This window comes from Capricornis sumatraensis, chromosome 1 (assembly GCF_032405125.1).
Source record: "Capricornis sumatraensis isolate serow.1 chromosome 1, serow.2, whole genome shotgun sequence".
NCBI classification, from domain to species: Eukaryota; Metazoa; Chordata; class Mammalia; order Artiodactyla; family Bovidae; genus Capricornis; species Capricornis sumatraensis.
In genome coordinates this window covers 57,429,333-57,456,687 of record NC_091069.1, presented here as the reverse complement: position 1 = coordinate 57,456,687, position 27,355 = coordinate 57,429,333, and the positions used below count along the sequence as shown (strand labels likewise).

At 43.5% G+C, this 27,355-nt stretch overlaps 1 protein-coding gene across 1 annotated transcript; it reads right to left on the bottom strand.

Moving 5' to 3' along the window:
• Window positions 1–10,116: 10,116 nt before the first annotated feature.
• On the bottom strand, window positions 10,117–12,411 carry LOC138084189 (antimicrobial peptide NK-lysin-like). Its single transcript, XM_068978348.1, has 5 exons — window positions 12,329–12,411; window positions 11,967–12,070; window positions 11,387–11,488; window positions 10,517–10,685; window positions 10,117–10,162 (listed from the first exon to the last, which is right to left on the bottom strand). The coding sequence occupies exons 1-5, from the start codon at window positions 12,378–12,380 to the stop codon at window positions 10,149–10,151; spliced, it is 441 nt and encodes a 146-aa protein (XP_068834449.1). The 5' UTR covers window positions 12,381–12,411; the 3' UTR covers window positions 10,117–10,148.
• Window positions 12,412–27,355: the final 14,944 nt, after the last annotated feature.

Here is a 27,355-nt window from a genome sequence, read left to right as displayed (position 1 = left end):
AGGAAATGGCAAGTGACTCCAGAATTCTTGCCTGGAGAATTCCATGGACAGGGGAGCCTGATGGGCTACAGTCCATGGGGTTGTAAACAGTTAGACACAACTGAGTGACTAACACACACAAACATACACACACACCATTTCTGAGCACTGTTTCTAGTGCTGCAGAGTCTTCTGTATTCATTTATATTTTCACTGCTCTAGGCCTAGAATCAGCCATTTCTCCAAGGAGCCCTAATTTTTTTTCACTGGGAAATGGTACTTAGAAACCAAGATCCAGAGACTGGTATACTCATAGCTACCATCATTATTTCCAGTCCCTTACAAAGGACAAAGCTAGGGAATATACATCTGTATGCACACACACATACATATACACCTATATCTATTTTTATTTCTATATCCAATCATCCATGTATATAAAACAATGTTTTGTTCAGTCGCTAAGTCATGTCTGACTCTTTGCAACCCCATGGACTGCAGCATGACAGGCTCCTCTGTCCTCCACCATCTCCTGGGGTTTGCTCAAACTCATGTCTATTGAATCGGTGATGCTATTTAACCATCTCATTCTCTGCCATCCTCTTCTCGTCCTGCCCTCAGTCTTTCCCAGTGTCAGGGTCTTTTCCAATGAGTCAGCTCTTCGCATCAGGTAGCCAAAGTATTGGAGCTTCAGCTTCAGCATCATTCCTTCCAATGAATATTCAGGGTTGATTTCCTTTAGGACTGACTGGTTTGAACTCTTTGCTGTCCAAGGGACTCTCAAGAGTCTTTTCCAGCATCACAGTTCAAAAGCATCAGTTCTTCAGCAATTAACCTTCTTTATGGTCCAACTCTCACATCCATACATGACTACTAGAAAAACCATAGCTTTGACTATACGGTCCTTTGTTGACAAAGTGATCTCTTCTTTTTGACACTGTTAATTTTCCTCCAGTAGGTGGCAGCACTTGTACCATCACTTTTGAGTGGATTCCTGCTGCATTTTGGTAATAAAGTCATCAGGGCAGGTCACCCAAGTCGGTTGGAGACAGAAAGCAACTTCAGGGTTAACATCTTCACCCGAACCACAACTTTATAAAAGGGAAAAAAAGCCCACATCTAAGGAAGTTTGGGAAGTGAATTCAAACAAGTCCATCCAAACCCTGCCCAGGCCACAGGGCAGCTGTTCCCCTAAGTGGGGACAGCTCCAGCCCCCCAGCCTCAGATCATCATTCCTAGGTGGGGCTGGAGGTGGGGGGCAAGATGGACCGGACTTACTGAAGGTCTCAGGGCCTTACCCCTTCATACTCTGGGGTCCCAAGAGACACAAAGGGACATGAACCCTTGTGCACACCTTAACTGTCTCCGCTTAGAGTATCCATCTGAAGCAAGGAACAGAGACCCAGTCCACCTGGCTGTAGAAGAGTTGGAGGAGGGTGGGGCGCTGCCCGGGAATCCTGTGGCAAGGGAAACCACAGATCAGGACATTCAGACTCAGGAAATCAAGGTGACTGCACAGAGTCGCTGTCCCCCTTCACGTCCCGAGGGCTGCCAGTCCTGCTTCCTGGAGTGGCAGGAGAGGACAAGAGGTAGCCTGGGCTCCAATCCCAGATGCGCCAAATCCCAGCTGTGGGCCTTGACCAAGTTACTTACCCTCTCTGTGCTTCATTCTCCTTATCTGGAAATTCCATAGGGATTTGGGGTGTTTATGAGGATTGCGTGAGATTATACTGTAAAGTTCTTAGAACTGAGCGGGGCACAAAGAAAAGGCTCAACAAAGCTTAGCTTTCATTTTTGTTACCACAAATATTATTGTTATTTCATTTTCATGCACTGCTTCATTATGGCTCCTGATCCCCGATAGTTTCAGCTTGCAGTGGGTATTGCTGCCCAGCCCCAAGACTTTAAACAGCCTCTCACCTCCAGGTATGTTAGTTCTAATTCTAGATCAAGGGCTCTGATTGGCCCAGCACATCGCTGTAAGCCCGGGCCACAGACCAGGCTCCACCCATATGGCATCCCAGGTCGCAAGGTCACTGAGAGCAGCCAACCATGGAGAGTTTTCTTCCAAAAGGTGGACAGCCAGGAATAGACCAGTAAAGTCAACACACACATAAAACATTTTTCAAAGATATGTACGCGCTGTTGTGAATAAAATAAAAGTTAAAGTGGTTCAGTCGTGATGGACTCTTTGCATCCCCATGAACTCTACAATCAACGGAATTCTCCAGGCCAGAATATTGGAGTGGGTAGCTTTTCGCTTCTCCAGAGGATCTTCCCAACCCAGGAATTGAACCCTGGTCTCCCACATTGCAGGTGGATTCTTTACCAGCTGAGCCACAAGGGAAGCCCAAGAATACTGGAGTGGGTAGCCTATCCCTTCTCCTGGGGATCTTCCCACCCCAGGAATGGAACCACAGTCTTCTGCATGCAGGCAGATTCTTTACCAACTGAGCTACTAGGGAAGCTTGTGGATAAAATATGAATGTATTTAAAGGTGTCATTGAGCCACAGTACTTTTCTTAATTATTCCTGTTGTCAATAATATATTCATATATTATTATATTAATATTTTATATCAGTAAATATAAATGATCATCATTCACTTTCTCAATGCAACTTAAGGTGAAAATTTTACCATGTTTAGTTCAGTTCAATTGCTTGGTCGTGTCCAACTCTTTGCTGCAGACCCCATGGACTGCAGCGTGCCAGGCTTCCCTGTCCATAACCAACTCCCAAAGCTTGCTCAAACTCATGTCTACTGAATCAGTGATGCCATCCAACCATCTCATTCTCTGTCGTCCCCTTCTCCTCTCGCCTCCAATCTTCCCCAGCATCAGGGTCTTTTCCAATGAGTCAGTTCTTCGCATCAGGTGGCCAAAGTATTGGAGCTTCAGCTTCAATATCAGTCCTTCCAATGAATATTCAGGGCTGATTTCCTTTAGGATTGACTGGTTTTATCTCCTTGCAGTTCAAGGGACTCTCAAGAGTCTTCTCCAACACCACAGTTCAAAAGCATCAATTCTTCAGTGTTCAGCTTTCTTTACAGTCCAACTCTCACATCCATACATGACTACTGGAAAAACCATATCTTTGACTGGACGGACCTTTGTCGGCAAAGTACAAACAAATGTGTCACTCAGTCGTGTCCGACTCTTTGCGACGCCATGGATTGTAGCCTACCAGGCTCCTCTGTCCATGGGATTTTCCAGGCAAGAGTACTGGAGTGGGTTGCCATTTCCTTCTCCAGGGAATCTTCCACACCCAGGCATTGAACCCCGGTCTCCCACATTGCAGGCAGATGCTTTACCCTCTAAGCCACCAGGGAAACCCTTGTAGGCAAAGTAATGTCTCTGCTTTTTAATATGCTGTCTAGGTTGGTCACAGCTTTTCTTCCAAGGAGCAGGTATCTTAATTCCATGGCTGCAGTCACCATCTGCAGTGAATTTGGAGCCTCCCAAAATTAAGTCTCTCACTGTTTCCATTGTTTCCCTACCTATTTCCCATGAAGTGATGGTCTTCACCATGTTGGTCTTTATTAAATGTCTTGATTATAAAAACAGTCTTCATCCATCCTCAAATATTTGGTATATAAGTCCTCAATACTACATTGGGCTGCTTCCAGTCCACCTTTAAAGTAGCTGAGTGAGCCTTAAATCTCTGGACCAGTCCACTCTCCTCCCTGGCACCCTCCCCTGGCTCCATGCACAGAGGCTGCAGGGTTCTATTGGCCTGGGATCCATACCCCTCCCGACTCTTAGTCTCTGCCTGTGAACATGCAGCCTGCAGTGTCTGGGTGCTGTGATTATTAGATGTACCTATAAGTGCTCTCCTGAGCATCATCCCCACTCCCCAAAAAACATCTCCTTGGATGGGAATGAACTGGGTGGTAGGAGAAGGGCATCCAGCATCCATTCTGAAGATACAGTGATTCTTTGGTCCTCTGGAGGACATTAGGGAGGGAAGGTAGCATCTAGGAGAGAAACATAAGGCAGGCATGTGAGATGAGTCTTGTGCCTCAGGACAGGAACTCATCTCCAAGCTCTGGGTTTCTGGCAACTGCTGGAACAGGGGCTGAATCTGCAGCAAGACAAGGTGATGACTCCAGCTTCTCTCTGTGATACAGCCTGCAGGAAAGTGTCTCATTCACCATGGACAACTGCGATTCTCACCACCTCATCCTCTGCCTAAAATTCTTTACTCCCAGCACCTTCTAGGTAATGCCCCATCTTCCAGGTAACCTCTTAGCACAGCTTACACCATGCTAGGCACTCACATTAGTTATCTAAGCAGAGCAACATAGGAGTCTTGCAAGTATTGTTGGTTCTATGTCAGATAAGGAAACCGAAGAGGCAAAGAGGCCAAGATCAACATCATCTGAATGAAACCAAGACCTGTCTGGGGCCCTGGCCTGTGCCCACAGGCAGTACTCTTAAAGCCTGTTGAGTAAACTCCAAGATTCTCAACCTGAATATATGCGAAAGCACATCTTACTTAGAGATAGGCAAGCTCCTAATACCAGGAATCCACAGTTCCTGATTCCCATCAGAGAAATATCTTCCTATTTGGAAGTGCCTCAGAGACAATATTGGGTTCCCAGGTGGCATTAGTGATAAAGAACCTGCCTGCCAATGCAGGAGACATAAAGTGAGGCAGGTTTGATCCCTGGGTTGGGAAGATCCCGTGGAGGAGGTCTTGGCAACTCACTCCAGTATCTTTGCCTGGAGAATCCCATGGACAGAGGACCTAGCAGGCTACAGTCCATGGGATCGCAAAGAGTCAGACACGACTGAAACAATGCACACACACGCAGAGACAACACTCACCATCATTACAAGCTGGGCTGGACATTTGCAGCTTTGGCCACAAAGCATCTACTCTTCCTTCCTAATAATCACTCTAATTTCCTTTGGGGAATTATCTGACAGCTACTGTGTACTGTCTCAGTGGGCAGTAACTCATTTAGCAATCTATCCTCCACTTCATAAGCCAAAACAGTCACCCAGATCTCCTAGAGTCTGACTTCCTTCTCATCACCTTAGAACAATCAAAGTCAAGTATCTGATCTAAGCTTGGCTGGTTGAATTCTCTTTCCTAGGAATTTGGCTTTGGAGCAGGAGACACAAAGACAGAGTAAGCTCATTGTGGAAATTCATTCACCCCAATGACTGCATCTGGGTGAGACTGAAGTGCTCTCCCTGCTTCATAGGACCCTTTGAGCCGCCTAGCTCCTGTCCAAGTTCTGTTCTAGGTCTTCCCTTCCAGCCTGAGGCATCTATGGCCGCCCAATCACTTCCCTTTTCTTAACTTAGCCTGAGTCGGTTTCTGTTGCTTCCCATCAATGAATCTGGCTAATACACCAGCTCATGCTAAGGAAGAAAGAATTCCCCATTTCCCTTCCGCATGAGGGATTCAAAGACCAGGCATGAACTGGCCAAGATTCTTTTTTATTTTATTTTTGGCCACACTGGGTCTTTGTTGCTGCATGCAGGTTTTCTCTAGTTGTGGCAAGCAGGGGCTGCTCTTCATTAAAGTGCATGGGTTTCTCATTGTAGTGCCTTTCTTGTTGTGGAGCACAGGCTCTAGGCTTGCGGGTTTCAGCAGTTGCAGCTTACAAGCTCAGTAGCTGTGGCTCACAGGCTTAGTTGGCCTCATGGAATGTGGAACAGAGAAGGCAATGGCGCCCCACTCCAGTACTCTTGCCTGGAAAAATCCCATGGACGGAGGAGCCTGGTAGGCTGCAGTCCATGGGATCGCCAAGAGTCGGGCACGACTGAGCGAATTCACTTTCACTTTTCACTTTCATGCATTGGAGAAGGAATTGGCAACCCACTTCAGTGTTCTTGCCTGGAGAATCCCAGGGATGGGGGAGCCTGGTGGGCTGCCGTCTATGGGGTCACACAGAGTCGGACATGACTGAAGCGACTTATCAGCAGTAGCAGCAATGTAGAATCTTCCCTGACCAGGGACTGAACCCACATTCCCTCAACTGGCAGGCAGATTCTTATCCAGTGCACCACCAGGGAAGTCCTGTCCAAATAAAATTTGCTAGCCCTAACCATCTGCCAGGTGGCAACTTCCAATTAGAACACAGAAAGCCTTAGTTTGTTACTGAAAGGGTATGGTGGGTCTGGCTGCTTAGCTACTCAAAAGCCAATAAACAGGCCAGGTTGGTCGAAAGGAAGTTTGCTTTATTTCAGATGCCAGCAACTGGGGTGGGATAGGGGGAGGAGGCGAGAGTGGTGGACATCTGTCCAAGGGCCAACTCCACCCCTGCCCAGTAAGCAAGGGGTGAGAGCTTTCATAGACAGGGGTGGGCGGGGTGGGTCTACATGCAGAAACAGCACAGTTATCTCTAACAGTCATCTTTAAACTGGTCACCAGTGGTCTGACCAGCATCATCTTGATTGTTTTAGGTACAGTTAATCTTCAGTTCCAGGGTTCATTTGTTTCCATTTCTTTGAGGTCAATTCTCAGAAGTGTGGCAGCTCATGTCCTGGATACAGTTTGCTCATCATGTTAACTTCTCCATCTGGTGTTTCGGTATTTATAAGACAGCTCACAGGATATGGCACAGAATATTACCTCTGTGCTGTGCTGTGCTGAGGTTAGTCACTCAGCTGTGTCCTACTTTTTGCCACCCCATGGACTGTAGCCCACCAGTCTCCTCTGCCCATGGGATTCTCCAGGCAAGAATACTGTAGTGGGTTGCCATTCCCTTCTTCAGGGGATCTTCCTGACCCAGGAGTGGAACCCAGATCTCCTGCGTTGCAGGCGGATTCTTTACTGTCTGAACCACCAGGGAAGCCCAAGAATACTGGAGTTGGTAGCCTATCCTTTCTGCAGGGGATCTTCCCAACCTAGGAATCGAACCACGGTCTCCTGCATTGCAGGTGATTCCTTACCATCTGAGCTACTAGGGAAGCCCCCAAATTATCTATAGCCGTTAAGAAGAAACTAAAAGTCCTTGACTATGCTTAGTGACTGCATTATTATTTAGTCTCCTTTGACTGTTTTCCTTTTCTCACTTCTCTGATTAAACCTATTCTTTGACTAAAGTTTCCCACAGACAAAAGGCAGGCAGAGGACATGGTGGGGTGGGGCAAGGACCATAAGGTCTTGCTCCTTTTCAAGTTCACTTGACAAAGTTGGGCCACCTGGATGAAGGGAGGAGTGGAATTTCAAGTGTTTACTCAACTCACAGGGAAAGTCTAAAGATCACCTACTCACTATTGCAGCAGTCCTCAGATTTGTTCTGGGAACAGAATTCCACAGTGAAAGCTGTGGTGAAAGACATTTGGAAGGAGACCGATAGCTTCCTTGGAGACATAAGGCTAAACTGTAAGCTGACTAATTTGCTGGAGAGAAAGCAAAGAAAGAAAAACCTGTGAAGAGGCCTCCCTGGGTCAGAAAAAAGTCTCTAACAGTGACCCATAAAGGACTTAGGTTTGATTGGACTTCATAAGGCAATTTATCCCCTGGGACATTGTTGAAAACAATAGAGCAGTCAGCCAGAAATTTTGGAGATTCACAACGTGGTGTTTTGAGACAAAGAGTACCCTTCCCAAACCTCTGTCATCACAGGATAGTTGTGGTCATGCTCAAGGCTGTACCCCTTGAGGTGCAACATCTGAGGCATCACACTATGAGGGGTGGAGGGACCTCACTAAAATTACCCAGTCAGTTACTAAACATGAAAACAAGCAATTCATCTCTAAAAAGCAATAATGTACCTGGGGAGGGGAGTGTGAACAGTAGCCATATTTGCTATAATATATTATCTAAGATAACCAGTTTCCAACAAAAAATTACAAGACATAAAGAAATAGGAAAGAATAGGGAATGCCCTGGTGGTCCAGCTGTTAGAACTTAGCCCTTTCACTGTCAGGTTGAAAGTTCAATCCCTGTTCAGCAAACTTAGATCCCACATACCAAGAGGCAACAAAGCCTGTGTGTTGTGACTAGAGAAACCCCAAACACCAGAATGAAGACCCAGTGCAGCCAAAAATAAATAAATAGGAAATCTGAATAAACCGTAGACTTTAGGAAAAACAAGTAAATAAAGATAATGTGGAAATTGATTGCATCAAGAATAGAGAACCCACACACTTATGGCCAATTAATCTACAACAAAGTATGCAACAATATGCAATGAAGAAAAGACAATCTCTTCAACAAGTGGTGCCAGGGAAACTGGACAGCTACATGTAAAAGAATGAACACTTTCATTTTGTCATATATAAGCTTAAATGGATTCAAAATCTAAATGCAAAATCAAATACTATAAAACTCCTAGAGGAAAATGTAGGCCAGACACTCTTTGACAAAACTTGCAGCAGTAGTATTTTGGATCCATCTCTTAGGGTAATGGAAACAAAAGCAAAAATAAACAAATGGATCTATTAAACTTTAAATTGCACAGCAAGAGAAACCATAAAATGCAAAGATAACCTATGGAATGGGAGAAAATATTTGTAAATCATACCAACAGCAAGGGCTTAATTTCCAAGACATAAAAACAGCTCACACAGCTCAATAAAAAAATTTTAAAAAACAACCAAAAATGAGCAGAAGACCTAAGTAGACAGTTCTCCAAAGAAGACAGACAGATGGCCAACAGAAACATGAAGAGATTCTCGACACTGCTAATTACTCAGTGCAGTTCAGTCGCTCAGTCGTGTCTGACTCTTTGTGACCCCATGAATCGCAGCACGCCAGGCCTCCCTGTAAACCACTAGCTCCCAGAGTTCAGTCAAACTCATGTCCATCAAGTCGGTGATGCCATCCAGCCATCTCATCCTCGGTCGTCCCCTTCTCCTGCCCCCAATCCCTCCCAGCATCAGAATCTTTTCCAATGAGTCAACTCTTTGCATGAGGTGGCCAAAGGGGTTTCACCTTTAGCATCAGTCCTTCCACTGAACACCCAGGACTGATCTCCTTTAGAATGGACTGGTTGGATCTCTTTGCAGTCCAAGGGACTTTCAAGAGTCTTCTCCAACACCACAGTTCAAAAGCATCAATTCTTCAGCGCTCAGCTTTCTTCACTAATTATTAGAGAAATGCAAATCAAAACTACATTCAGGTAGTTTTGATGATGGCCATCTGACCTCACTCTGGTCAGAATGGCCATCATCAAAAAGTCTACAAGTAATAAATCCTAGAGAGGGTATAGAGAAAAAGGAACCCTCCTACACTGTCAGTGGGAATGTAAATTGGTACAGCCACTATGCTGAACAGTAAGGAAGTTACTTAAAAAACTAAAAAAAATGCATATGCCCATGGCGGATTCATGTTGATGTGTGGCAGAACCAATACAATATTGTAAAGTAAAAATTTTTTTTTTAATTTTTAAATAAAAAAAAAAACTAAAAATAGAGTAACCATATAATCCAGCAGCCCTGCTTCCGAGTATATACCCAGAAAAGACAAAAACTATAATTTGAAAATATAACATGTACCCCAGTGTTCAATCGCACTATTTATAATAGGCCACATCTTTATCTATCTATCTATCTATACATATATGGAGCTTCCTCGGTAGTTTAATTGGTAAAGAATCAGCCTGCAATGCAGGAAACACAGATAATTCGGGTTCCATCCCTGGGTCGGGAAGATCCCCTGAAGGAGGGAATGACGAGCCACTCCAGTACTCTTGCCTGGAGAATCCCATGGATAGCGGAGCCTAGTGGGCTACAGTCCATAGGGTTGCAAAGTTGTACAAGTCTGAGCAACTGAACAACAACAAAACCCTAACCCGAATGGTCTCCTCAGCTGGTCTGAGAGCTCCTGGGGGTATATTTGTGATGTACCCCAGGTTCTTGGAGTGGCAAGCAGTACAATAATTATTTCATGACCACACGTGTGAGAGCTGCTAAGTAGTCTTGTTCACCACTAAATCCCTAGCATCTAGAACCACATGTTTACATCCAACATGTTTATTGATTGAACTTATGAGTCAGATGAGCGTGCCCCTCTTCTGAAACCCAGCAAAGGAAAAGAAGCTGAAGCAAAAGTCTTTCATGATATTTTATTCTGAGAGGGAAAGGCAGTGGAAGGATTTGGTGAGAGAAACTGGAGGAAGACTCCTGGATTCAGGAAGGAAGGAGCTGGCTGAGGATGCTGGAGTTTCTGTGCTTTTTCCCCAGGGTGGGGTCAGAGGACCCAGGGAATCAAATGAAACCTACTGTGGAGAGAAGAGACAGGTTGATCAGGGCTCTGATTTCTCCAGTACCTCAGTCTCAGGCCATTTCCTTGGTGTCAACCTCATCTTACGTGATGGTCTCATTCAATCCTCATTTCAACCTCAGAAATAGAAATCATTATTGCCGTTTCACAGGTAAGGAAACTGAGGCTTAAAGAGGTTAGGTTACTTGCCCAAGGTCACACAGCTGAGGAGAAATGGAGACCTGATTTTACTCCAGGATTGTTTGTGGGAGTGTGGGGAGCGGCAGGGGAAGGTTGCCTCAGGCTGTTAGGAGTTTCCGTTTCATGGGAAGGCTGTCAGGGAATAAGTCCCTACTGTTGCCTATGCACATACCTGCCTTGCTTTTGCAGACCTTGATGTCCACACAGATAGCCTGAGGCTTTTTTCCAGCTTTTATGTCCTCAGTGATGCGACGGAGAAATTTCTTCATGATTGACTGGCACGGACGTTTCAGCAGCTTCATCTTGCTGCACACCTTGGCGGCCGCCTCGCGGATGGTATCCTGCAGCGGCAGCACCGTGGTGGGAAACGGGCCTCAGGTGAGCCCTGCCAGGCACTGTCTCTCTGCAGGCCCCGGCAGCCTTGGGCTCTCAGCGGGTCTGGCAGTGGGAGTGCTGGGTACCGGGAGTTGGTGCCAGGTGGTAGTGGGAGTAGGGACTGGAGAGACAGGGCTCAGCCCCCCTCCCCATCCCAAGCCTGCCAGCAGGGGCTCTGGAAAGGACGATTGACCCTGCTGAGTCTTAGCCTCTGTATACCCGGGCCCTGTCTTCTGGGTGGAGAGTGGTGCCCAGATCCACTTTAAAGGCTCTGTCTATATAGCTTCTGGGTCCAGGGCCAGACTGGGGGCTCCATCTGCTGGGGGGGGTGGGGTATGGTGGGTTAGGAGGGGATCCAAGCTTGGAGCCTTGGTCCACTGCTTTTGAAAAATCTTCTTCTGACATCACCCATGGAAAGGGATAAATCTGAGTACCCCAGGGTGAAGGTAGTGATCCTGAGCAGGTTGGGGAAGCCAAGGAGAGGGAGGGAGGGAAAGTGAAACTATGGTTCTGGTGATGATGCATCCACTTGTTAAGTATTCACTCAGAGCTAAGTTCATCCCACTTTCTAGCTCATTTAAAGAGCCCAGGTAGGGATTCCCAGCCCTCCCCACTCCCCTTGGGGGCACCTCTCCACCCACCAGGTCCCACAAGCCTCCCGTCTCACCTCATTGGGCTGATCTCCCACCATGTCCTCCAGACTTTTTATTATCTTCCGACAAGGACCACAGAGTAGGCCTAGCTCTTCTTCTTGGAGCAGCAGCCCACCCTATCAGGAAAGGAAGCCCATTAGGGTGGTCTCTCAGACACCCCAACCTTGGAAGGGCACCAGGAAGGGTACCCTGGGAGCTTTCCAGCCAGTAGGATGACCCTGGTCTGTCTGTCCATATGAGGACCTGAGCCAGACTGGCTGGCCCCTGCCCATCTCTCTCATGGGGCGGGGGGGTGGGGGGCTGAGAGACCCCACGACCTGCCCCCACACCCACAGCACCCTCCCCAGCCCAGCATCTGCCCCTCTGCTGTTCTACCATCAGACAAGGAGGAGGCTCTTGGGGAGGGCCCAGCCACCAGTGTAGCCCCTACCCCACAGTCAGGCACCAGTGTGAACAAAACCAGCATCTTCAGCTCCCAGCCCTGCCTCCCCACCCCCTGACCAGTTCGGTCTCCAGACCCTCACCCCTGGCACTGCCCAGAGAGGAGAGGAAGGAGAGGAATGGTGAGGGTGCAGCAGGAAGCCATCCGCGTACCTGGGGATACTCCTGGGCCAGGCCCTGGCACAACTCATCTCCATTGCACAGATGGGCCGTTGCCTGGTCGTGGCGTTCAGGAGTCAGACCGGAAAAGGCCAGCCCTGGAGAAGAAACAGCATCAGCAGCCCTCCACAGACAGAGGGAGAGGAGAAGTCACTGCTTCTGGCTGGGGAGAGCCCAGGAGGCAGCTGGTGCCCAGGACTGGGAGGCGGCCTTGGGGCCTCCTGCCCTGCTCTGCCCTGGGGCTGCTCTGACCCACACCAGATGCCCTTGGAGCTCATGCTCGGGTCCATCAAATCTGAGAAGGCAGGGCTGGGAGGAGGAGCCATCGGGATCTACCCCAAGGGGAATGTTCTCACCTGGGGCGACCAGGAGGACCGAGGCAATGAGCAGGACAGCCCAGGAGGTCATGTTGAGGCAGCTGCCCAGGCTCCCTCCACACCTGTTTTATAGAGGCTGGGAACCTGGCAGTCTGACCTAACAGGGTCCTCTTCCTCTTTTTGGCCACCTCCCTCGTCACTGGGTTTACCACAAACACTGGTGCTGATCTGTAGGGGGAGGGGTGTACCTCAGAGCTTCCACACACCCCTCTCCACCCACCCTGCCCAGTACTAGAACTTTCTGAGCAGAGCCGGGTGTTGATGGAGAGCATTGGCCGCCATGATGCCCACCCTGCCCTGATGTGGTAACGGGAGGAGAAGTCCCCACTACCGAGGGGTCGGGTAGGGCCCTCAGCCAGGTGAGCGTCTGTGCCCCCCGCCTCATCTCTTCCTCCCACCCCAGAGGTCCAGGCTGGTGTTGCTACATCATCCTTCTCATATCCCGGGTCTCCTTCCAGCCATTTAAGCCAGTGTAGCACTACCTGATTCAGATGTAGAAAAAGGTGCCCTCAGAGCAGATCCTGACAGCTCCTCCTCCCAGCCCTGCATTCTCCAGCTTCATGGACCCTGATCATGAGCTGCATGGGCACCCTGGGTCCCCTAGACCCACACCAGCCTTCTCACCATCATCAAGGAGGCCAGGCCTTTCCCTCAGAGCTGGGTTCAGCCCAGCCTGGCTGTGACTTGGCCCATGGGCAGAGAGAGCTGGTGGGAAGGACAGGAGCCCCAGCCAGGGTCTGGTCCCAACTTCTGGGTCTCTGAATAGTCATCTGTGTCATAAAGGCCGTTGGCCTTCATCTGTAAGAAAAATTGAATATTAGATAAAAATAATTTCTTAGTATGTGTATGTCCCAAATATTGCTTGGGATATACTTACACTGAAGAGCATTTGTTGTTTACCTGAAATTCAAATTAAACTGAGCATTCCATAGTTTGTCTAGCCCCTTGAATCCTTTCTGGTTTATTACCCAAATCCCAGGGTAGCAGACACACTCACACTAAGTCATGTCACACACTTACACACGGTTACATGAACTCAGGGACATACACTCTCCAAAGCACTGACAAATTCACACACATTCATACCCACTCACACTCCCAGATGCCCACATACACATACTCACACATTAATTCACAACCACATACTTTCATCTACTCATAAATTCACACATAAACACACCACCTTTATTCTTGCCCATTGTGGAAGTCGCTGAATGCCACACTAAGGAGCAAGGAATTTAAGCAAATTTCAATTAGATAAGTAAGAAACAATAAATGAAACCACCTATAAGTTCACCAAACAGGTTTACAGGAATATTGACAGATGACAACTAGACTCATAGTGGTCATCATTTTTAAATTTATAGAAATATTGATTCTCTATGTTGTGTACCAGGAAATTACATAGTGTTGTCGGTCAATTATACTTTAAAAATAAACTCTTAGAAAAAAGAGATTGGATTAATGGTTACCAGAGGCTGGGGTGGAAGGGTAAGGGGTAGGATTGGATGAAGGTGGTGGTCAGAAGGTACAAACTTCCAGTTATAAGATAAGTAAATACTAGGGATGTAATGTATAATATGATAAAGATAATGAACACTGCTGTACATTATAAATGAAAATTGTAAAGAAAATAAATTCTAAGAGCTCTCATTATAAGGAAAACTTTTTGTCTGTTTAATGTTGATTTCTATGAGATGATGGATGTTCATTAAATCCACTGTGATCATCATTTCATGATGAATGTAAGTCAAATCATTATGTTGTACACCTTAAAATTATATAATGTTGCATGTCTGATATCTCAACACATTGGAAATTAATTATAAAAATTTACAGAAATATCCATTTATACCTTTAAATGAATATATTTATAAATAAGTATATGTTTATATAAAGTTATATATAATAAAAAATGTTTTGGAACAGCTTTTTAATTTTAACAAGATATCGTGAACATCATCCCAGTCAATAAATTTAGATTTCCTTCATCATTTCCATTGGTTGCCTCATATTCTATTTTAGGGATGAACTCTAACTGGAGTCCTCAATTCTGGGACTCATGAGGCTTCCACTTGCAGAGCAGAGGTCGGGAGAGCCCATCAATAGCTTGTGCAATAGTCTGGGTGAGTGATACGAATCCCTTCTTCAGACTGGTTGCCTCATAATCTCAAGATGACTACTGTAGCCCCTCCAGGCCCTAGGGCCCCACCCCAGGTGGAAAAATTAGAAGAATGAAGCAGGAAAGGGAGGTATATATATATTTTTAAAGCAAATATTTCCCAGAGACCTTCAGTTTGTCGCATCAGTATGTCCCAGCAGGTACTCGCAACTGTGAAGGGCTATACAGATGGAAGCCTTTGGCTGGACTTTGAACAAAACTGAGATTCTGCCAGGAAGGACAGATGAGAAGTCAGGGCGATCAGGTAGGCAACAGCAGTATCAGCTACAGAAGGACTTCTTGCTAAACAGTGTTTTGAAGGAAAAATGTATGGGATTTTGTAACTAATCAGATACAAGAGACAGAGGAGAGAGGAGGCCAAAGTTTTATAGTATTTGAAGGCTGAGGGGCCAGTGGTGAAGCAGGAAAATTAGGAAATGGAGCTTGTGTGTGAAAGCTGAATTCGAGGTGTTGTACTTGTGTGGTCTGCTCGAGGGCAGGGCTGCCTCTGCTGTCACATCCGCCCTTGACTACCAGAACTGCCCTGAGACCAGAGAGTCAGCTAATGGGTTCGCCTCCTGTAAGGAAACCAGGACTCTAGAGAGGCCCAGTGAATGCTCCAAGGACACACAGCTCAAACCACATGTGTCTGGGGATTTGAACTCAGACTCCAAAATCCAAGTTCGTCCCCACTCCACATTGGCCCTGTCTCTAGGTTTCTAGGCCAGAGTTGCTTGCCATCTAGCCGCCAGGTCAGGCGCTGTTCCTGCTCCCCTCCACAAGCCTCCTCTTTCCTAACCACATGAAGATACCATGGCGTATATGTGAAGACCACATTAGTGAAGGGTGAAAAGCCCAAGAAGGTGACTCATGTCTGTCTTTGCCATATTCAGTAAATACACATATCAGTAAATACACACATATACAAATATCTTTGGGGAATTCTGTAAGATCAGATATTCCAGCAAGCCCTTTTCTGGGATGCTAAGGGGTATGGACAAGGGGCCCTGGGGTCCCACGTGACAAGAACCTAGCACAAGTCCACAAGCCCTATCCGTTTGCAGTCATGGGGTCCCGTGGACCGGCCCATTGCAAGTCAATCTTCTTCAAGAAATCTTTGCTTTCCCCAGTGTCATGAAGATATCCTCTTGTTTCTTCCAGCAGTTTTATAGTTTTCTACATTTAGGTCTGTGATTCATCTCCAATGAGCTGGGTTGAAATTCTGTTGCTTCAGATCAATTTGTTGAAAAGATTTTCATTTTCCCATTGAATTGCTTTGTCATCTGGGTCAGAAATCAGATGACTGTATAAATGTGTGTCTGTTCGTAGGTTCTTTATCACAGCAAGTACTGTATCAATAATAATATCGAAACACTCTGATTCTTTTAAACGGGCACAATATTTGAACTTCATAAAGGAAGAATAGCCAATAAATATTTGAAAAAGTGTTAAATACCATAACTCATGAGGGGATTCTATGTTAAAACTACCATGAAATGATGGCATCAAAATGACTACAATTAAAACAACAAGATCTCCCTTATGTGTGGAATCTGAAAATGAAACAAACAAAAGAAAACAAAAACACAGAACTCATAGAAACGGAGCCCTTTTCTGGGCGTGGGGCACGATGTGGGAAGAGGGCAAAATAGGTGAAGGTGGTAAAAGAGTACAAGCTTCCAGTTATAAAGCAAGTCCTGGATGTGCAACATGTAGCCCAGTGACTATAGTTAATAATACTCTATGTATATTTGAATCTGCTGAGAGAAATCTTAAAAGTTCCCATCCCAAGAAAAAATCATAACATGTGGTGATGAATGACAACTAGACTTCTGGTCATAGTCTTTTTCCAATCTGTATTATATCAAACCATTATGTTGTAAACCTGAAACATATCATGTGTCATATGTCAATTACATCTCAAATTTTTAAAAATGAATAATAACATCTATTGCACAAGGATGTACTGAGATATTAAAAATCATATTAAATATTTGTCATATGTGGGGGGAGAAAAGACAAACAATACTAAGTGTTAATAAGGATGTGGCGCAATGGGTACTTTAAAAGTTGTTGGTGAGAATATAAAATGAACTTTTTAAACGTAGACTGACATTGTTTCACAAAATTAAGTATACACATGCCATATAACCTCTACATGTCTACCCACGCTAATGAAAACATATGCGCATACAAAGACTATTACAAAAATGTTCACAGAAGCATGACCCAGTACCTACACTCATAGATATATACTCCAAAAAACTGAAAACAGAGGTTCAAAGAGACACGTGCTCATCAATGTTCATAACAACATTATTCAAAATAACCAAAAGTGGGAATGACCCAAGTGTCCATCGATAGATGAACGGATCAACAAAATATGGTATATACATACAATGGAATATTGTATTCATGCAACCATGAAAAGGAATAAAGTTCTGATACAGGTAACAACATGGATGAACCTTGAAAGAATTAAGCTAAGTGAAATAAGCCAGATATAAAACAATACGTATGATACCACTTACATGAAATATCTATAAAAGGCAACTTCATAGGGATAAAAAATAGATCAAGGATTACCAGGGACTGAGGGGAGGGGGAAAGAGGGAATTATTGCTATTGGTTACTGAGTTTCTATTTAAGGTCATAAAAATAAATTTTGGAAATAGTGATGATATTTGTGGAATATTTAATTAATGCCACTGAATTGTACATTTTGAAATGGCTACAATGGCAAGTTTGTGTTATATGTGTTTTACCACAACAATAACAAAAAGAGAGAGAGAGAGAGCGATAATGCTCTTAGAAACTTTCCCACAAAATCCAAACATCAGAAATAACCCAAATGCCCACCAACAGGTAAGTGGATAAATAAAGTTTAGCCATACAATGCGATACTACTTGATGATAGAAAAAAAGAAATAAAATACTAATACATGCCACAAAATAGATGAATGCCAAACACTGAGCAAAAAGATGCCAAATACACAAAAAAAATACACTCTGCATGATCCCATTGATATGAAATTCTAGAACAGGCAAAATTCACATATGGTGAAAAACAGCAGAAAAATGACAGGAGGTGAGAAGAGGATGTGGGAGTTTTGGGGAGAGTACACAGAGGGGCTCTCTCAGGTGACGAAAATGTTCTCCATCCTGACTGGGGTGTGAATTTCATAGGTACATGCATCTATCAAATCTCATCACTTTCTACACTTAAGATTTATGCATTTCACTATATGTAATCACTTCCCAACAAAAAGATTATCTAAAAATGCTTAAGTTACAATCTCATGGTTCCTAATGTTCATTAGTTGTTTCTAATGAACCACTGGTGACTCAGTGGTAAAGAATTGGCCTGCCAGTTCAGGAGATACAGGTTCAATTCCTGGTTCAGGAAGATCCCCTGGAGAGGAAAATGCCAACCTACTCCTACATTATTGCCTGGGAAATCACATGGACAGAGGAAACTGGTGGGCTACAATCCATGGGGTCTCAAAAGAGTTGGACACAACTTAGCAACTAAACAACAACAACAATGAACATTATCAAATACTTTCCAAAAGTATTATATCAGTTTACAAAATTCTCCAAGCCAGGCTTCAGCAATACGTGAAACGTGAACTTCCTGATGTTCAAGCTGGTTTTAGAAAAGGCAGAGGAACCAGAGATCAAATTGCCAACATCCGCTGGATCATGGAAAAAGCAAGAGAGTTCCAGAAAAACATCTATTTCTGCTTGATTGACTATGCCAAAGCCTTTGACTGTGTGGATCACAATCAACTGTGGAAAATTCTGAAAGAGATGGGAATACCAGACCACCTGACCTGCCTCTTGAGAAACCTGTATGCAGGTCAGGAAGCAACAGTTAGAACTGGACATGGAACAACAGACTGGTTCCAAATAGGAAAAGGAGTACATCAAGGCTGTATATTGTCACCCTGCTTCTTTAACCTATATGCAGAGTACATCATGAGAAACACTGGACTGGAAGAAACACAAGCTGGAATCAAGATTGCCGGGAGAAGTATCAATAACCTCAGATATGGAGATGACACCACCCTTATGGCAGAAAGTGAAGAGGAACTAAAGAGCCTCTTGATGACAGTGAAAGAGGAGAGTGAAAAAGTTGGCTTAAGGCTCAACATTCAGAAAACTAAGATCATGGCATCTGGTCCCATCACTTCATGGGAAATAGATGGGGAAACAGTGGAAACAGTGTCAGACTTTATTTTGGGGGGCTCCAAAATCACTGCAGATGTAGCCATGAAATTAAAAGGTGCTTACTCCTTGGAAGGAAAGCTATGATCAACCTAGATAGCATATTCAAAAGCAGAGACATTACTTTGCCGACTAAGGTCCGTCTAGTCAAGGCTATGGTTTTTCCAGTGGTCATGTATGGATGTGAGAGTTGGACTGTGAAGAAGGCTGAGCGCCGAAGAATTGATGCTTTTGAACTGTGCTGTTGGGAAAGACTCTTGTGAGTCCCTTGAACTGCAAGGAGATCCAACCAGTCCATTCTGAAGGAATTCAGCCCTGGGATTTCTTTGGAAGGAATGATTTTAAAGCTGAAACTCCAGTACTTTGGCCACCTCATGGGAAGAGTTGACTCATTGGAAAAGACTCTGATGCTGGGAGGGATTGGGGGCAGGAGGAGAAGGGGACGACAGAGGATGAGATGGCTGGATGGCATCACTGACTCGATGGACGTGAATCTGAGTGAACTCCGTGAGTTGGTGATGGACAGGGAGGCCTGGCGTGCTGCGATTCATGGGGTCGCAAAGAGTTGGACCCGACGGAGAGACTGAACTGAACAGAACTGAACACTGCCATTACCTACAAGTTTGCTGTACTTTCACCAGCGTTAGATATTATCATAGTCTTTCATCTGCAAATGTAATGAGTAGAAATAGTAAATACTTTTAATCTCCACTTATGACCACAAATTGTTTAATATTTTCCCAAATATTTATTTACTGTTAATAGGATTTATTTACTGTTAATCCCTAGTAGGATTCCCTACTTTGGGGAGGAGGACTTTCCTAGTGGTCCAGTGGTTAAGAATCTACCTCACAGTGCAAGGAATCTGTGTTCGATCCCTGGTCAGGGAACTATTGCACAAGCCACTGATCAGCTGCTGCTGCTGCTGCAAGTCACTTCAGTCGTGTCCGACTCTGTGCAACCCCATAGAAGGCAGGCCACCAGGCTCCCCCGTCCCTGGGATTCTCCAGGCAAGAACATTGGAGTAAGTTGCCATTTGCTTCTCCAATGCATGAAAGTGAAAAGTGAAAGTGAAGTCACTCAGTCGTGTCTGACTCTTAGCAACCTCATGGATTGCAGCCTACCAGGCTCCTCCGTCCATGGGATTTTCCAGGTAAGAGTACTGGAGTGGAGTGCCATTGCCTTCTCCGACTGAGCCGCTAAGCCCTCCCAAACACAACTAGAGAGTCCCTGCATAACAAAAAAAAGATCTCATATGATGCAATGAAGTTCCTGCAACTGAGACCAGAGGCAGCCAAATAAATAAATATCTACATATATTTTTAAAACTTTTTATTTGGGGGAGTTATCTTTCTTATTTTGATTTTTGTCCCTTGCCCATTATTTATTAGACTCTACTATTTTTTTTTAATTTCTAAGGATTCTTTATGTAATAAGTATATTAATGGTATGATTAAACTACTCCACTTGGGGGAGGAGAGGGGATTAAAAAAAGCAAGAGTAAACATTAAAAAAAATAATAAAAAATAAAACAAAATACGCCAAATGCTGTGTCACTTCATAGCTTACCTTTAAATGTTGGTGATATTTTTCTTTTGTTTAGAAATGTTTCATTTTCTATAGTCAAACACATCTTTTCTTTATGACATGTTTTTTCAGTTTAGAAAGTTGTCATGTCATTACTGCCTTTTATCTAAAAAAATTTTTTTTCAAATTTTTGCTGTTACCTAGTTTTTTAATGTGGTATTTTAATTCTCTGGAACTTTATTTTAGTAAGATATGCAGGAATCAAATTTTATTCTTTGCAAAATGATGTATTCAGTTAATTTAAATTGTTGATGATATATTTTCCCTGATTTCCCTGATTTTCTTTTGATTTGAACTTATTCTTTTATCATATATCAAGTTACCTTTAATAAAATCAAATTCTGAGCTATTTCTTCTGTCCTACTGGTCTGAATATCTAGTGTCCTATTTAATACCACGTGGTTTAACTACCGCAACTGTCTTTTCAGATTTTTCTTTGATAGTACTTTACTTTAAAAGCGTACTTCAAAAAACAAGAAAAAGTATCTTTAAAATATTTTATATACTTTAATACTTTATTTTCCAAAAGTATGTATAAAGTATATTTTGCATGTGTATGTGTGTGCATAGTTGCGCCCAACTCTTAGCGACCCCATGGCCTGTAGCCCGCCAGGCTCCTCTCTCCTTGGAATTTTCCCGGGCAAGAATACTGGAGTGGGTTGCCATTTCCTACGCCAAGGGATCTTCCTGACCCAGGGATCAAACCCGAGTCTCTTGCATCTCCTGCACTGGCAGGCGGATTCTTTGCCACTGTGTTAATACTAAATACTAAAGATAACAATGTAGAAATTTTTTTTACTAATAAACTATCACAATGAAATTCTCATACCAAATTTTGTTAGAACTAAAAATTAATATGGGAAAAATTCATCTCTTTACAGTCACTTTTCCAGCCATGAGCATACTATGACTCTCAGTTTTTCTGTCTTCCTTTACACCACTCAAAAAAGTTTTAGGAATAACTCAGACTCAGGGACACTGAGCTCCATCGAGTGGCCAGAGATGGTGACTGCAAAGCACGACCCCCACTCCCACATCCCCGCAGCCACAGTAGGGACCCACGGCCTTCCGAGAAAGGTGCAGCTTAGAGGCACTGCGCTCACACAGTCCCACACTTGGCACATGACTCTAAGCTTACTCACGGGGCATTTTCAGATAATGAAATGAAATGGTAGAAAAAGAAAGAGATCATTAGAGGCAGTAAAGCTGAAATAAATGGAAAGATCATCAGCCCACTGGAGAAAGCAGGTGGTGAAAAACAGAATGATGCAAGGTTTTATATTTCACCAGGCCACCTGAAATTTAACTAACAAATGACTGCTCTACAAAACAAAAACAAACAAAAAACCTGCTCTTTCTTTAGAGAGCTACTCTATTCAGTTCCAATTACATGAAATAAATCAGCCCCTTGAGGTTAACTGTCTGCTTTTCTTGATTATACTTGGAAAAATATTAAGTAGCCTCACACTTGGAATAAGAAGGGAAAAAATACCCACCGAAATTGTATGGAGTATTTTGCTTTTCACTGGTCTTCATGGATATTTTTCTTCTGTAAACATTTCTATTGTATCGTATTTCAGGAATTTAGTACTTTAAGACATTAGATTTACTGAGTACTATGTCCGCCTATTTATCCAAATTTTTTCCTTGACTAACAGCTTTTTGCAGCCACGAGTTCTCCAGTTTTCTTTTTATTTATTTATTTATTCATGAGTTTATTTACTTGGCTGTGCCAGATCTTAGCTGCAGCATGTGAACTCTTAGTTGTGGCATGCAGAATCTTTAGCTGCAGCAAGTGGGATCTAGTTCCCTGACTAGGGTGTGAACCCCAGCCCCCAGCATTGGGAGAATGGGGTCTTAGCCACTGGACCATCATGGAAGTCTCTCCAATTTTCCTGATAGCATATATAGATTATTACCCGAATTTCTCTAAAGTCATCAAGTTTCTGTTTATGTCAATACTTTGCTTTATTTTTATCTACAGTATTTTAATTTGAATTTCAGTCCTTGCTTTTGTTTTGAGTGCTCCAACTATCTACTAAAACCTGAAGACACAGTGTGTTTAATCTTATTAATGTTCTTTTGATTTCAGCGTTTAGGGCTGCTGCTGCTGCTGCTGCTAAGTCGCTTCAGTCGTGTCCAACTCTGTGCGACCCCATAGACGGCAGCCCACCAGGCTCCCCCGTCCCTGGGATTCTCCAGGCAAGAATGGGTTGCCATTTCCTTCTCCAATGCATGAAAGTGAAAAGTGAAAGTGAAGTCATTCAGTCGTGTCCGACTCTTACCAACCCCATGGACTGCAGCCCACCAGGCTCCTCCATACTGCCTGTCATTTTCCATGGTGATGATTTTATTTATGACATAACCTCTGGTCAGAAGTCATGATCCTTTTATAGGCTATTTACGGTAACTTCCCATATGAATGAGACTATCTTATCTTCCCTTTTTATCCCATTCCAATTATAATGAGAGCTCTAAAAAATACTCTTGTCCAAGCTCATTATCTGTTTTCTTGGTACCTGGTAACCATCAGTGCTACTTCAAGTAGTCATCCTTTTACTGAAAGTACAGCCTCGAGCATATTTGAAGAGGAACATTCTTTGGTTCTACTTTGTCAATAGTTTTCTTACTGCTACAGTGGATTAGTTTAATTGTCACAAGCTTAACTTAATAGACATCATTTTGGGCTTCCCTCGTGGTCTAGTGGTTAAAAATTGGCCTTCCAATGCAGGGGGTGTGGGTTCAATCCCTGGTGACAGAATTGTGATCCCACATGAGGGTCAGCTAAGCCCCAAGCCACAGCTACTGAGCCTGAACGCTCTAGAACCTGTGCTCCGCAATAAGAGAAGCCTGAGCAACACACTTAGACAAAAAAAAAGACTGCACACCACAACAAAGACCCTGCACAGTCAAAAAACCCAGCACAGCCAAATAAAAGGAACACCACATTACTTGTGGTTCCATTTGTCAACTAGAAATGCAGCTTTGTCCACTTATAATTCATAATCTTGAGCAAATTGAAAAAATCAATAATATATCAGAAAAATGCAAATCAAAACCACAATGAGGTACCACCTCACACTGATCAGAATGGCTGCTATCAAAAAGTCTACAAACAATAAATGCTGGAGAGGGTGCAGAGAAAAGGGAACCTTCTTACACTGTTGGTGGGAATGCAAACTAGTACAGCCACTATGGAGAACAGTGTGGAGATTCCTTAAAAAACTGGAAATAGACCTCCCATACAACCCAGCAATCCCACTACTGGGCATATACAATGAGGAAACCAGAAGTGAAAGAGACACGTGTACCCCAATGTTCATCGTAGCACTGTTTATAATAGCCAGGACATGGAAGCAACCTAGATGTCCATCAGCAGGTGAAGGGATAAGAAAGCTGTGGTACATATACATAACGGTGTATTACTCAGCCATTAAAAAGAATGCATTTGAATCAGTTCTAATGAGGTGGATGAAACTGGAGCCTATTATACAGAATGAAGTAAGTCAGAAAGAAAAACACCAATACAGTATATTAACTCATATATATGGAATTTAGAAAGATGGCAACAATGACTCTACTTGCAAGACAGCAAAAGAGACACAGATGTAAAGAATAGACTTTTGGACTCTGTGGGAGAAGGTGAGGGTGGGATGACTTGAGAGAATAGCATTGAAACATGTATATTGTCATATGTGAAATAGATCGCCAGTCCAGGTTTGATGCATGAGACAGGGTGCTCGGGGCTGGTGCACTGGGATGACCCTGAGGGATGGGATGGGGAGGGAGCTGGGAGGGGGGTTCAGGATGGGGGACACATGTACACCCATGGCTGATTCATATCAATGTATGGCAAAAACCACTACAATATTGTAAAGTAGTTAGCCTCCAATTAAAATAAATTAATTAATAAAAAAGAAAATAATAATTTTTTGTATTTTAACACCTTAGTTTTAACATTAAAACTAATGAAAACTTATAACAATAAGAATCATAATTATTACATGAGTTAGAATGATGACTCAGCACATACAAAAATGAACTGAACTGTAGTTTTTCCCCCGTCAACTTTCATATCTTTTCATAATGCATCTTTTGGGGCCATGATACTATTTATTAAATAATGCTTTCCTTTAAAAACAAAATAATTTCAAGATAGTGTTTATATCCATTCAGGAACATTGTACATTACAAATGCTAATTTGTTGTTAACGCAAAAGTAAAATGAGTTAACTTCTATTAACTTTTAACTTTGCTGAAGTTAAATGAGTTGATTTCTGGCTATACTGATGTTTGTACTACCCAAAAAACCTGGATGCAAACTGTACTATAAATATGAGATTTATGCAAACTTTGGAAATGAGCCTTTAAAACATTTTAATCAAAATTTTTATCATGGATCTACTGTATAGCACAATGAACTATATTCAATATCTTATAATAACCTATTATAGAAAAGAATTGGAAAAAGAATAGATTGTATGTATGTTTATAACTGAACCAATTTGCTGTATATATGCAACATTGTATATAAACTATATGTCAATTTAAAAAATCTTTTTTAAACCTCTCAGCAGCAGCTTACCACTCAAAATATAAACGTGAGAGAGGAAAACAAGACAAAGCCACCTTGAGTGGCTATTATGCTTAGACTCTCTCACCTTCTGTTTTTTTCCTTCCTTCTATCTGGAGAGGTTGGAAAGTTAGCAACACTTCCCAGAATTTACTGCAACTTGGGTCTGGATGCGAACCCATGGACAGTTAGATGCACTGATATGGGATTTGGGAGGCTAACCCAAATACCATCTTTCTATTCTCTTTTGACTATTTTGGCTGCTGGCAAGCAAGGTCATGAAAGTGTGACAGTTGGAGGCAGGAGTTTTTCCAGTATCAAAAGTCTTCTTGAATTTGGCTTTCTAATCCCTGGATAGCAATTTATTCCTGGATGTCAGTTCTTGAACTCTGAGCTTCAGAACCAGCTTCAAGTTGCCTTTAGCATCAACTATTGAGAATAACTTCTGAATTTTTCAAGGCCCAATTCAGAACCTACTTCTTTAGTCCTACATACGATTCTTAAGGACCTAATTCCCTGTGTAAAATCCTCCCAGAAAAGAAAGTAGGAGTGGGTGAGATCTAATTTATTCTGCCAAAGAGGGGCTTCTCTGTACCTGTACCTGCACTGTGTCCTCTATATCTTCAGGGAACCCTGAGAGTGTGGCACACACACACACACACACACACACACACTCACGTAGTTTTGTCTTCTTAACCCCATGGTTTAAACTGCCAGGTAGGTGGTTAACAAGGATGTGGCTTTAGCTTTGAAGAGTAGATCAGTCTTAGAGGTGACAAACTATCTTAGAAGCACAAATGCTCATCCTTCCCACCACCTCCCTTATCTATTAATAGATGGAACCTGTCTGTGTCCTTTATTAATGTGTCTCCATTTTGCTCCCAGAAGCCCCTGACCCATGGAGCATTGTCTTCAAGGACACCCTTACACAATAGGCTACAGAATCACTTCTGTTTTCTATGTCAGCCCATGGCTATATTAGTTTTCTCTTGTTGCTGTGACAGTTATCACAAACATAGTGCCTTAAAACCGCAACCATATAGACCCTCCAGGGAGCTCAGGGCTTCTAAGGTATGAGCCACCCATCTCCTTGCATGGCCCTTTAATAAACCTCGCTCTGCTCCAAACTCACAAACAAGCAAGCAAAGAACACCCATTTAATGATCCGACAACTCGGTAGGTCCGAAGTCTGAGTGGGTTCAGTTGGTTCCTCTGCTGTGGGTTTCATCAGGCCAAAATCAAGGTGTTGGCTGGGTGGACTCTTTTCTGGGGAGAATCCACTTCCAAAGTCATTCAGGTTGTTGGCAGAATTCTGTCCCCCGTGGCTGTAGGACTGAAGTTTCCTTTTCCTTGCTGGCTGTCATCTGAAGTTCGTTCTCAGCTTCTAGAGGCCACTGGCATTTCCTGACTCATGGCCTTCCCTGTCCAGATCAAGCCTTTCTCATGGTTTGAATCCCTCTGAGGCTCTCTCTGCCTCATCTTCCAGTCTTTCACTTGACATACACTCACTGACATAGATACACAGGCCATCCTGCCTGTTCTTTCTTCTTCTCTCCTTGGGTCCCCATTTCAGCACCTACAGCTGGGCAGTCCCTCCTTTGCTTTATTATCCATGAGTTTATGATTATGCTTTTTAATTTTATTTATGAACTGCATGAGGGAATTTACATTTTTTAATGAAATGTATAAGGAAAACAAATAAAACCTTCCACTGTCCCACCTTCACATAGACTCTCTCCTCAGAGTAAACTAAAACTCTTTTTTCTCTTTCCATACAAGCATAGCACATACACATTGCTCCATTCTCAATTATGTAATGTAAAGCATATTCAGAAATGTGCACAAAACAAAATGGACAATTGTTTATTAGGAAGCAGATAGGTGCATAATCACAACCCAGGCCAAGAATGCTGCCTGCACCCAGAAGCATCTTAACTTCCGGACCCTCCTCCCCTAAGCTAATACAACCCTAACCTTAATGATAATCCTATCCTTGCTTCTCTATAGTTTTACCATCTGAGCACATACTCTTAAACACGATAGTTCTCTCTTCTCTGGTTTTGAAACGTGTATAAATAACTCACAAACAATGGGTCCTCTGGTGTGACTGTTTTGGAGGAGCACACTGCATGGCATCCTAGTTCCCCAACCAGGGATCAGCTCCACCTGCCCCCCTGCACTGGAAGCATGGGGAACCATAGGAACAACAGGGAGGCCCCATGTCTGACTTCTTTTAATTAGCATTAAGGTATGTGAGATTTACCCACGTTGTTGTGTGTATGAAGAGTTTGTTCCTTTCCATTGCTGAGTACCATTCCCTTGCATGAATATGCCATACTTCATCCATTCTCCATTGATGGTTGTGTGAGTTGTCATAAGTTCTGACCTACAGATATACACTGAATTCCTTCTCAACTTTATTGAGATATAATTAAAGTATACTCACCAGCATACATCC